At 36.8% G+C, this 13,570-nt stretch overlaps 1 protein-coding gene across 1 annotated transcript; it reads right to left on the reverse strand.

Annotated features, from left to right (window-relative positions):
- Positions 1–4,512: 4,512 nt before the first annotated feature.
- Positions 4,513–12,449, reverse strand: LOC107286729 (vasculin; the record flags this gene model as incomplete). The annotated part of the gene is given in 6 exon segments (XM_015815143.1): positions 4,513–5,458; positions 7,550–7,652; positions 8,552–8,712; positions 10,587–10,745; positions 10,875–11,015; positions 12,262–12,449. Coding segments are annotated over 6 exon segments (908 nt in total), but the record flags the coding sequence as incomplete, so codon positions are not given.
- Between the last annotated feature and the right edge of the window lie 1,121 nt (positions 12,450–13,570).

Raw genomic sequence — 13,570 nt, forward strand, 5'->3', positions numbered from 1 at the left:
CATAGAGCAAAAAGCAGCTTTTCTTTCGTAGTTTGAGGGCATATACTCAGGCCCTAAAAATATAGATGTAGTTAGATTTTGTTGGAAAATTTCATGATTAGTTAACTTCAAACTCCTACTTTATTTGAAAAATAGGTGCTAAAATGTTTTGCTAAAAAATAATGGGCAGTCTGGAATGGTAATTTAAAATCAATTGATTTTGAATGATTATTTTAAGGAACGTCAAAAAACTACAGATTTATTTCCCTAATTCACAACAACAGCAATATAATTGACTGAAACGTTTGATAGTTCAATTTAGATCAGATCCCCTAATCTGACACGTCCTCATTTGTTGTGAAATTGACGTCATCTTTATCAGAAACTAAATTTTAAAATTGGAATTGTTGACATTTATGATTTATAGAAGAGTTGGAATTTGTTAACACTGTAATGGGACATCAATGGATACTTAAGAAATGTTAAATTCATTCTTTGGACTCGAGGTTGAAATTATCAAAATATTTTGAGTTTATTGGGTGCTCCAAACAATCTATCAGAGAAGTAGACATTGTATCTAATGTAGATATTGTTTGTTCATGATGTAAGATGATGTAATATTGACACTCTTTCGCAAGGCCCTTAAGACATGGTTCTGCCTATGGGCCAGGGGACCCGAGTGATACGGAACTATCAAATGGTTTGTCTGACTGTTAGCACCAGCAGGATGGGGCTTTATTGTTTTTTTGCACTGGGTTTTTATCTTTGTAAGCTGCCCCAAGTCACCATCAGTAAGTTGGGTGGTCATATAAATTTTCTTAGTACATAAACCAGTGGTTCTCAACCTTTTTAATGCCGCGACCCCCAACCGGTTGTAAGTCGAGGACTAAACCAGTCGTAAGTCGAGGACTACCCAACTGGTCGTAAGTCGAGGACTTTCCCTGCCCGGGAGCGCCACGCATGCATGGTTCCGCCCCCTGCGCCGGCTGAGGCATAGCTGGCAAGCGGCAGAGACGGAGCAGGCCGACCACCAGCTGGCCCAGCTCAAGGGAGGTAAGGCACCTGCCGGAAAAGGGAGAAAAAATGGTGGACAGCCTTGCTTGGCGACCCCCGTGAAATGGTCGATCGACCCCAAATGGGGTTGCGACCCAAAGGTTGAGAACCGCTGACATAAACAATAAATTTGAGAATATGTTAAGTCATGTCTCTACCAGATGACCTGGGGCCCTGATGGGGAACATGACACTAGAGGGCTGATGAATTAAGAGGCAATCCTACCCACCCTGCCCTGGGCATCCTGCTCCCCCCCTCCCCATCTTTTAACTATATTTCTAATTTTCATTGTAATCTCCATATTTATTGTTTTAGAAGTATTTATTGTGTGTGATTTTAATGCTTTTAATGCTGTAAGCTGCCCAGAATTGCTTTGAAATGAGATAGCCAGCAAATAAATGTAATAAGCACATGTAAGATGAGTTGGTAATATTGTCACATTAAAGATGTAAATGCCATTTTGAAATATATCTCACTTCTGAAGAGCAACATGCTTTTTTGATAAGTTATAAATTATTCAAACATTTTTGCATTTTATACTTTATTTCTGTAAAACTGCCATGTCTGTTCTAGAGGAAAACAATTTTTTGCTTTGTGTCTTCCACAAGCTTTAGAAAATCCAGATGATGTATATTCCTTTTAATCATGATCAGTTGTAAACATTTACATCTATTCCTCATGCAGCCTTAACAACCACTCATTCTGCGATCATTCAAACTTACAACAGCGGTGAATCAATGGTACTTTTAAGACCCATCCTCATACTTACTATGGTCGTAGCATCTCCATGGTTATGTAATCATAATCTGGGCATTCAGCAACCAGTTTGCAATTACAATGTCATGGCATCCCATGGTTAAGTGATTGCCATTTGCGACCTTCTTTGCTGAATTCCTACAGGCAATGAGAAAACTGGCATGGGGTCACAAATGGTGACCATGTGATGTCTTCAATTAATGACCTGGGGGGATTCGCTTAATGACAAACTGGAAGTGCTGGAATGCTCTTTGCTAAGCAAAGTGATCATGTGATATCAAACTTTATGACTGAATTGTTTAACAGTAGAAATTCTGGTCCCGGTTACCATTATTAAGTGAAGACTATCTGTAGCTACAGTCCAACATTATGCATGTCTTATTAAGGTACATACATTGATTTACTTGCTGTAGTTTTTCACTATTTTTGTATGCTTTACAATTGATCCATTTACCCAGCCATAACTACCTTGATATTTGATAAATTCATTTTCAGAATCCACTGAAGGTGCAGGCTTTGCACAGTGCAACCTTCATTACAACTTCGGATGTCAATGGACCATTTCTTCAGATCAATGGAATGTTTTTTGCACCAAATGTCAAAACTGATTGCTTCAGTGGCCTGTATTAAAGATTTGCACAGAGCTGTGCAAAAATGTACTGCTTCTTATCGTATTTCTGATGTATATTCCACAATACATCATACAATTTAACATTTGCTGCAAATCATTTGGGTTCTCAGCCAACCGATCATCATCTGTATGCTCATGTCCCCAAGTTACCTCTACTGTATTATCAAAAGCATTCCTTATAAACAGATGTTAATACATTAAATCACCAAAACATTCTATAAGCATTTATTATCAAATGTGTTTTACTTCTGTCATAATAGCTTACTTCCCAGTGGAGACTTTCAGAAATAAACTGGACAACCATTTGACTTGGATGGTCTAAGATCTCCTGCCTTGAGCAGAAGATTGGACTAGAAGACCTGGCAGTCTCTTCCAGACCTATTATTCTATACCAGGCATGTCAAACTCGCGACATCACATGACGTCGCGCAACATATCAGGCCGGTTTTGCCATTGCTGGCAATGGGGTGGGTGCGGCTTCCACGTGACACATCCGGTCCATGGGCCGGCAGTTTGACACCCCTGCTCTACACTCTATAACCCACTGTAGTCATTCAGTAAGCTACCTCCTTACTCAAAGTATTCCATAATTCAATCCTATTGACTTTTTATATATTTTCTCTATATTAACAAATATATACAATGTTATTTGTAAGAATTTGCAGGAATGTGGGAAGAAGAGATTTGATAGCCTGTTGAATTCCTCACACATCCTTGCCTTGCCTGCACTACCCTTTTGTAATTCTGCTCGTCGCTTATATTTCTTGGAGAATTTTGCCAGAGTCCCACTGACAAATTAACACCCTGTAGTTTTTGTATTCACACCTTTTCCTGCCTTGCAGGAAAATAACTGCCTTCTTTCAATGATAAGGAAGGCATGTATACAGCTGCCTCTTATACACAGCCGTTCCATAAGCAAACCAGATATATTATTCTGCTTACACAATCTACATCTGCAGATTTTATTTTTCAATGTTCTCACTAGCATGTACGCTCCTTTTCAAAAAATATTTCTTGGATACTACATCATCAGGGTTCCAAACAAATTTCCAAAAAATATTTCTTCCAACATTCCTTCATTTGCTTGTGCCAAAACATTTCACCAACTTTGTTTCTATTAATTTTATTAGAGGCTCCTCTTCATTCACTTCCATTTTTATTTCCATCAAAATTGCTCAGGATTTTCTCTTAATCTTGACTGTTTCTTGTTCTTGACTGCATTCTCTGCACCTTTTCTTTGTAGCCGTATTGTGCAATAATTTCTCATCCTCATTTTTTGCAGCCATTACAGGTAGCCCTTGACTTACAACCATTCATTTAGTGATTCTTCAAAGTCACAACAGCACTGGAAAAGTGACTTGCAAGTGATACTCATACCTACGCAGCATTGCCATGGTCAGGTGATCAAAATTAAGGTGCTGGGTAACCAGCATGTATTTATGACTGCTGCAGTGCCCCAGGGTCATGTGATCACCATTTGCAACCTTCCCAACTGGCTTCCAACAAACAAGTCAATGAAGGAAGCCAGGCTGGCTTAATGACCACATAAGTCACCTAACAACTGCAGTGAATCCCTTAACAACTCTGGCAACAAAGGTCATAAAATAGTAGGAAGCTCACTTAATAACTGCCTTGCTTGGCAATGGAAATTCTGGTTGTATGCCGAAGACTACCTATATTCTGCACTTCTCGTCCAGAGCCTCTTCATCATTCCACCAAGTTTCCCTTAAAGAAAAAAATGCTGATTTCTGTGAAAATATTCCTTTGCATAGCAGAATCAAAGAATTCGTTTATCAAAAATCTAAATATTGCAAGTATAGGCAAGTTGTTAAATTTTATAGTTTCTACAAAGTGACTGTTTTCCATTTTAAAGCAGAGACCAAATACCAAACCATAAACTAGATATTATATAAAATTTATAGAAGATACTGCATCCACCCTTACTCCTGAATTCTAAATAACTAATCAGGAAGCTAGTGTTCTATTTTAAGAGGCAGAACAAACCTATTTGTTGTGCACGACACAAAATAGCCACGATTAATTCTGAAAAGAAAATTATCTTGAATAACAGACAATTTAGATGAGTATATTCAGTGGAATGTTTCAAAATTCTAAGAGTTTTTATTTTGTACATGTTGGATAGATCCAGCCCAAGAAATAAACTTTCTGCATCGGAATAATTTATCAAAATAATATTTATTTTCCCCACAAGGATCAGAACCAATTTTGTAGGATCCAGATTCCTGGGTCTTGCAGCATCCAAATAAAGCTTTTGATTTACACCACTTCCATAAAATTTGGAACTGAAGCAAGTCTTTTCATAATTACTGTAGAATAAACTGCTAGAGAATTACTGCTTTGTTTCAAGAAGTAGAACTGTAACAGTTCAGGAAATAGATGTTTTAGTGCACTTTTGTTAGCAGACATGCTTCCCTGTATATTGTCTGTGCACAAAGTGAGCACTCAAAATTTCCATTGTAAAATAAATCTGCCTCAGTGAGCAACATACTGAGTCAAGCTGCCATTTTATCCCTTACACCTGCACAGTTTTAAGACAAAACTTTGCCAAATATTACATAATCTTTTTTTATTATTATTAAATGAGAAAATCTCATTTTCTTACATTATCACATTGCTAGTCAGAGAAATGCTGCAGTGATGAAGAAAGGCAATGTGGAAAAAAGTTCTCTTTTCTACAACATCCATTTACAAAGAAATTAAAAATCAGGTTCAACACAGCTCATTAGCATAACAATCTTAGGTTCCTTCATGAGGAGTCCAAAGATCCTCCTTCTACTGGTGCATATCACTACATAAGAGTATAGTTCTCCTTTTTTCAACATTTCTGAAATTGCATGAGATGCAGTACAAATCGTCAACTCTTCACACATCATCATCTGATGTGTCACTGCTGCTTGTCTCTGTATCTTCATTCTCAAGCATTGCTTTGAAAGTGCTGTTTTTCCAGGGATTGAACTTGAAGTCACAGATGAGACCATTTTTTAGAATACAATTTTTTCTGAGGCCATTTTTTTGCAACTGAAATAGAAAACAAACAGAATTAGCACTCTCAAAATGACAAAGGATCTTCACTTTTGGAGTTTTATAATTGTCAACAAAATATAGCTTTATATATTTTTAATAGTATACAGCTTTGTTTTAATTTTGAGCATCTGTGAATCTTTTGGTTGATTATTGTGCAGTAAGCCAGGATTTAGGAATATTTTTTTCACTTAGAGCGGAAAATAGTAATTAAAATATCCTTCTAGTGTACAAAATTGAAACTCCTTCAAGTAAGGAATGATAATCACTACTCTTATCTTCCAGTCTTGTAAGAAGGGCAAGAGTTGAAATAAGTAAGAACAATCTTAAGTTTAATGAACCAAAAGGAAATCCCACAAGAGTAGAGTAAGTTCTGACTGAGTCCCAATCAGACCAGATGGGGGAAATAATAGGAGTAGACTGTAATTGAAGTATTTGAGTACAAGTAGTCCTCAACTTAAGACTATAATTGTGACTGGGTTTTCTGTTGTAAGTTAGTAAGGTCATAAAGCGAGATATGGAACCAGACCCAATTTAATGAGTATTTTTACTGTGGTTGTTAAGTGAATCATATAGTCATTAAGCAAATCATGTGGTCATTAAGTGAATCCAACTCCTCCAATTGACATTGTTGGGGGGGAAAGGGCTGGGAAGATCACAAATTGCAATCATGTGACTGCAGAATGCTGCAACTGGTGATAAATGTAAGCTGGTTGACAAACAAATTATGATCACATGATTATGAGGCTGGTATGATCATAACTACAAGAACAGGTTGTAAATCAATTTTTCTGACACCTTTATAACTTTGAACCATCATTAAATAAAGAACTTATAGGTAAAAAAAACTTAGTTATGTTGGAGGACAGGCAGCTATCCATGCTTGTTTTGAATCTGCAAGGTGGCAATAAAACTTAGGTGGATATCTGGTTTTCATTTTCATTTCTATGTTTATCATCACAAACATAATAATCTCCACTGATATTATTAACATGTGATAGGCACTAGAAAAAGCCTAATAGGACAGGATAGGTCAGTGATGGCGAACCTTTTAGAGAATGAGTGCCCAAACTGCAACCCAAAACCCACTTATGCATCGTCGGGTGCCGGGTAGGTGTGGCCCATTGGGTGGGTGTGGCCCATTGGGTGGGCGTGGCTGCGGTGATAACAGCAGTTATCACTGCAATCAATCCAACTTCCCCACCCCGAGAAGTTGAAATTGACTGATTGATTGAACCTTTTTTTTTTGTACACGGTGGTGGAGGCCTAAAGCGAAAAGGTTTTATAAAACCCAGCTGAAGGCCTAGGACTGGGGTGATGGCACGCGTGCCCACAGAGAGGGCTCTGAGTGCCGCCTCTGGCACCCGTGCCATAGGTTCGCCACCACTGGGATAGGTCAATTAACTGCTATAAAAGTCAAAAGAGAAGGAAGAATTGTGAAGCAAGAAAAATGGAATATTAACCACCCTACTGAATAGTTGAGAGGGTCAGCTACTATTTTGCATTTCAAACCAATGACTATTTCCTTGTAAAAGAATTGTGCACACTTAAAATATTATAAAATAATGCTTTGCTTTTTGAAGAGCCATTACACTCTTTTCCTACTGAGACTTCTATGCATTTTAGGTACAATCCTCAGGCTACTAAAAATTGTCCATTATTGATTTACTGTAACATGTAAGCAGAAACTTTGTTCCTCTCTCCTCTTCATGGTCTGAAATTGGTTTATTTAGCTAATTAGAATTTATTTAAAATTAATTATCCTGATCCACGTATCAAGACATAACCAGATTGAGAGTTAGAATCCTGGTTTATTTCAAAGAAAGGGCAAGTCAACAGCTTTCTCAGGTTTTTTTCACGTGCTGCCAAAATATAATTCAGCACGTGTGTAAACCCTTCTAGAATTTCACAACAAAGCATAGAAAATTAAATAGATCAGGCTTCACTGGCCTTTGAAATCTTCAAATGTTATACCAACAACAGGGTACAGAAATTAACTTTAGGAAATATTAAACAGATATACTGATCTATACTTTGCTATAGAAAATGTTTTATTCTGAACACACATTTTGGGCTAATTTATCTTACCTGTTCACTAATGATCTGAAATTCTCTCATTTCATCCTCAGTTAGTGGAGCACAAGTGTCATCATTTTCACTGTCTTCCTGCCAACCCATTTCCTTTAACAACCTTTTAAAAAAGGGAGAAGGGTCAATATTTTTTATTAGATTTATATCCTGCCTTTTAGTAAAAGCTTAAGGTGGCATACATATAGGCATGTAAAGCCAATTAAAAACTCCATAATACGCCTCAGACTCAGATTTCTACAGAGCCCATCTGTAAATTGAATTGCACATCAGGGATTTAGGTCTTTAAAATATTCTCATAAATTACTTTGTGAAGCATTACAGTATGCTCAGAATTAAGAAAAATGCAGATTCCTGCTCCTATTTTGCTCATATAATTTGTTTATCTTGACTTTTCTTTAAAAAATGAAATAACTAAAATAACAATTTAAAGATAGATTATTCTAATAAATGGTCCACAGATAGCTTTTTGTTTTTTAAATTATGGCCAAATGTAGTTTAATGTAGAAAGGAAGAAAAGGCTGGTTTTATATATATATTTGTGGCTGTTTTACCTAACTAATAAAAAAATTAAAAATGCATGGCTTCTGTAGTCTTCTAAAGAACAAAAAAAAAACAAATGGAAAGGATATACATATATTCATATATAAAATAAACTTTACATTAAAGTTGAAGTAAAAAAATGTGATTACTATAAAACAAATTTAGAAAAGCAAAACAAACACCCCCCTAAAAGGGGGGGAAAGGCATTATAGAAAAAACCATTCTAGTACACACTTTTTCCCCTTATAGTTGCTAATTGTTATTTCATTTAAGTATATTTTTATACTATGCTATCTGTTATTATTTCTCATTTCTACTTAAGTTATGTGTTAGATAAGAAATGCTGTACCCAAATTATTCAACTCCTATTAAAACAACTCAATCCCGTATAATAAACATTAAACATTTTCTGTCTCCTACCAATGAATAAAATTATTTTAATAAAACCAAAATACTTACCGATGTTCTGCCTCAAGTGAACTCGAAAGGATATCAGTCTGCGGAAATGCTGAAGACTGGATCATCTGCTGAGGATTCTCATTTTCAAAATTCCGGTTTACGTCCCTCCCTTGGTGGCCACTGTTGCTGTTATGTAAATTAAATTCATCATCATCATCATCCTGTTAAAGAAGTCACATATCTGAGTAAATTCCAAAAAGAAAAAAAATTTACAAATAGTAAGTTGTAGACAGGTTTGGAAAATGCCAAAATTAGGAAAGGCTAAACTTTGTCCCTAAGAATATGCAGATATTTGAATTGGACTTGGGAAAGTGCTTTAGACCCTACATACCTAACTGTTGCTGTTGCTGTACCTAACAGCACCATTTTAAAGGAACTGTGCCTTTTCTTGGTCTTGCACAATTGCAGTCCCAGGAAAATATGTGTTCAATAAACATTAATGAATCAGACCCGTACCAGGTCAAAAGCACCTTCCCCACTTTACAGGTGAATATAAGAGCTCTCTGGTAAAAATCCTGATACTGAATGTACAGCAAAGCAATTAATAATTGTTTTATCTGTTCTTACACATGTAAGGAAAAACTAAGTTACAGGTAGTCCTTTAGAATCAAACGTAACGGAGCCTGCCCCATTACGGCTGCATGTCGCAACAGTTGTTAAGTGAAACAGCTGCACATAATGACCCCATTCCATGCTCTTCCTGATGCAAACATTCAACAAACAAGAGTGTCATTAAATGAAGTACAGGGTGCCTCAGTGTGGGGGAAGGCCCTGAGAAGCCTGCACAGGGCAATGGTTGCCTGCCTCAGTCCTCACAATACTATCCCCACCCCAAGGCATCCTCTGTTCTGCTCCTCGCTGGGGTTCCTACAATCCTTCAACTTCCTTTCCCATCCAGCAGGCAAAGGGAGATCAGGGCAAACAGAGTTTGGAAACTCTGGCAAAGAAGGAAAAAGCAAAGCACACTGGGAGTTTGCAAACTCTGGCAAGGAAGAGGACACCCCACCCAAGGACTTGCAGGACTCACGCCTGCTTCAGGGCACAGCAGTACACAACTTATTTTTCTGTTTTTTCAGTTGCTAAGAGAAGCACTAGGCCCTGAAAGGTTCAGTTTCTTACACAGTCAGTTTCCTGGGAAATTCCTCCTATTTTGCAATAGGTTCAATTCTGGTGATACTCCAGAGTATTTTTTTAAGGAGGCTCCGTAAACCGCATAACTAAATGGAGCCTTCTTTTAAAAAAACAACTCTACAGTATCACAAAAATATGAAGGATCCGCAACATAGCAAGCACACGTGTAACCTATTTGCTTTTATTTTACTACTTTACATTTTTCATTGTTTCTATGTACAAAATAACTCTAAACCAGGCATGTCAAACTGCCGGCCCATGGGCCAGATGCGTCACACCGAAACTGCACCCACCCCATTGCCGGCAATGGGGAAAAAGTCACAATACGTTGCACGTCACGGGACGACGCGAGTTTGACATGCCTACTCTAAACACATAAGCTTTCTTAGAAGTATGCTTATCAGCACAGAAAAAGGACAAAATTAAGCAGTACTGCTGCTTGTTTTCCCAACCCTTATGAATACTCACATCGTGCTGTCAAAATTCTACCTTAAAAAATCCAAGGGTCCTTGAGCTAAAGGCTAGATTAAGTGACTTAATAAAATCACATATATGCTGCTAATGCATACCCATTATTATGTAAATCCTAAACATGCTACGCATATTTATTCAGAAGTCTCATCAAGTTCAACTGAGCTCACTACTACAAAGTTGTGCAAAGGAGTATAACTATAAAGTTTTATAACTAATTACTGATATTATGCATACATTGCCTTTTTATTCCCTAACATTTAACTAGGTTTTTTTTATAATTTATGCTATTCTTTTTGGTTTGTATTCTGGTTTAACATTTTATTATGTGAAAAAGCAATAAATAAACACTATTAGGAACTTACGTTCCTTAGCGATGACATAAAAATAAGTAATGGAAAAACAAACATATTCCCCACACAACTTGTTGTACCTTCTCTTGCTCAACACAATTTTCATCATGTTCTTCCACTGGATCCCGTTTTAACATCTTCAAAAATTCACTCTTCTTATCAGTGCGTGTGCGTGTTAATTTGGTTAAACGAGGCTGGCCAAGTTTATCAACTGGAGATAAGGAATTTGACCGATTACACTAAAGAGAAAAAGAAATGTAATGAGTGGCAAAAAATTCTGTTCCTTTTAGGTAGCATAGATTGTTTCAGATCTTCCATTTAATTTTTCAAAATTGTGATAGAGACATACTTTGACAAAAAAAAAGTACCTCTTTCACTGACTTGTGTGATCCAATAGGCTTGGCAGTAGGTTTTAAAGCACTAAAATTTCCACTACCATATGCAGAGTCATGAGGAAATGAAGAAGGCCCAGTTTTGTTCTCTTTTGTTTGGCTTTTCCACTGTGTGATCTAAATGTATCAAAATAGTAGATTTTTAAACTCAAGTTGAGAAACAACTTAGTGTCCAACAATAACTTAACTGTTCTTTACTTTTATTTTCCTTAACAACATAATATACTGGTATTTTAAAACAGCAAAGATAAGAAAAAGTCCCTATACTGGGGAAGAAATAAAAGGAAGAGCCAGCAATGAGTAAAACTAAAACTATTGATAAATATATGCAATTTCATATTACAGTACTGTTACAAAGTAAGATCAACATTGCAAGAAAAGTCCCTAAAGTATCCACTTTTCAGGCCTTACTGTACTTTCCAATAGGAAGATATCGCCCAGGCCCACCCCCAGAGCTTATGAAGCATGTACTTAGGTGTCTTCTTACATTCACTGGGAAAACAAGAAGGCATCTTGAAAAAACAGTGGATTGGCAAAGGTAGAAATGGCTAGAGGTGGTCCTAAACTTATGTCCAGCTGCCTAGCAACTGTTTCAAATCACAGTAGATCCCGAAAAAGGGATTTATAATCCAAATTTGAAGTTCCAACCTTTCCCCCATGGTAACTTGACTGCATTCTGAGCACTCAGCTATAGGCCCGCATTTACAGCTATTTGCAGTGCCCCATAATCATGGGACTGTGATTCATGTTTTTGCTGGAAATTGGCATTTATTTCCATTTTCTGGCAAAAACTGACCCATAGTGAACAGTGTATTCACTTAACAACTGTCACATTTGCTTAAAAACTGCCTCAAAACTGGTCATAAAATCGGGTCTGGTCACATCATGACCTGCTTTACAACCATCAAGACTTATAACTGAAAGTGTGGGCTCAATTATGGTCATAAGTCAAGGGCTAACCAACCATACAGTAACAGAAATGGGAAAGCACAGATTCCTTTGAAGCCTAGCATCACAATTAGTCATCACATAGGAGCACAGGGGACATTTGCCTGGTGAACTAAATGCATTTTGTAATGTTTAAGCAGGGCTTTGCTCCCTTTCTTATCCATCTGTTATTTTTCCATCCAGATTTGTTTTCCACTTTTCTTTTCTAGCATAGCCACTGTTTCTCCATTCCATCACCACTCTGCCCCCTCCCCTTCTTTGCTGTTCATGCAAGTGAGAATGATTTCCACATGTATGAGAATGACCCTCCTCTTCTTCTCTGTGATAGAATTGGCAGCTCTGTTTTTAAAAGGTGGAGAAGTTGGATTTTTATCTGCTTTTTATTTTTAGTAAGTACAATATTTTCAAATCTTACCTTTGCTGGTGGAATAATAGGTTTAGGAACTAAACCTTTGTAGACATTCAGGCCAGTTCCATTCCCAACCAATTGTGATGAATGAATATTTCCTCCCACAGGAAATCCAGATATCTGCAAATCTTTTGTATTGCCTTTTTTAATAATCAGCATTCGCGGAGATCTAGATTTAGGATTTAGAGGGTATTCTACAGAGACACAAAAAATATATGTCACTCTAGATCATGGCTACATTTAAATCAGAAATACGGTAGTTCAGGGTCATATAGTCCCCAACATACAATCACAACTGAGAAAAAAAATTCCATTGCTAAGTAAGACAGTTAAGTCAGTTTTGCCTCATTTTGCAACCTTTCCTGCCACAGCTGTTAAGTGAATCACTGCAGTTGTTAAGTGAATAAACAGTTGTTAAATGAATCTGGCTTCCCCATTGACTTTGCTTGTCAGAGGGTCGCAAATGGTGATGACAACAGCCCAGGACACTGCAGCCGTCATAAATATATGCCAGCTGCCAAGCATCTGAATTTTGATTATGTGACTATGGGGATACTGGAACAGTTTTAAATGTGAAAAATAGTCATAAGTCACTTTTTTGAGTGCTGTTGTAACTTTGAACAGTTACTAAATGAATGGTTGTAAACAGAGGACTACTTGTATAGAGTTGTTGAAATACTTTACATAAGGTATTTGCATTCACTGATATACTCTGATTAGACCTAGACACAGCAACGGCTATGTCTAAAAACACAGAACTTAATAATTAATAAGTCTCAACAAATTCAGAATCAAAATGATTACTCAGAAACAAGAGGAAGATCTCAACACTCTTGAAAACCAACGTGTGCAGAAATATTCAAAAGGAAAAAAAATTAAAAATCCAAACCATTAATGAGAATTAGCATGGAAAGCAGCCCTGCAACGCAAACTGTAAGCAATTCAAAATAAAATGAAGAATAGGATGTAGTGATTATATAATGCTGCATTTTGTTGCAAATCTCATATTTATTTTCAGTATCAAATTTGTCTCTTAGCATGCAAATACATGAATAGCCAAAGGAGGACAAACACACACAAGCCTAATTCTGTATGAATAGCATTTATGTACTAACTGATATATAGCACATTAAGAACTATTAGAAAAAGCAAGATATACCAAAAAATTGGGTAGGGGGCAACTTGTGATACACACATATAAATACTAGCTCTTTTTTTTTTTAGCAAAATGAAGCCTTCAAAGACATTACTATGGAAAATCAGCAATATAAATTACCAGTTATTGAGACAAAAAAGTAAAAGCCTCAAATAGATT

Source organism: Protobothrops mucrosquamatus, unplaced genomic scaffold, assembly GCF_001527695.2.
Source record: "Protobothrops mucrosquamatus isolate PMUCROS unplaced genomic scaffold, P.Mucros_1.0 scaffold318, whole genome shotgun sequence".
Lineage (NCBI taxonomy): Eukaryota > Metazoa > Chordata > Lepidosauria > Squamata > Viperidae > Protobothrops > Protobothrops mucrosquamatus.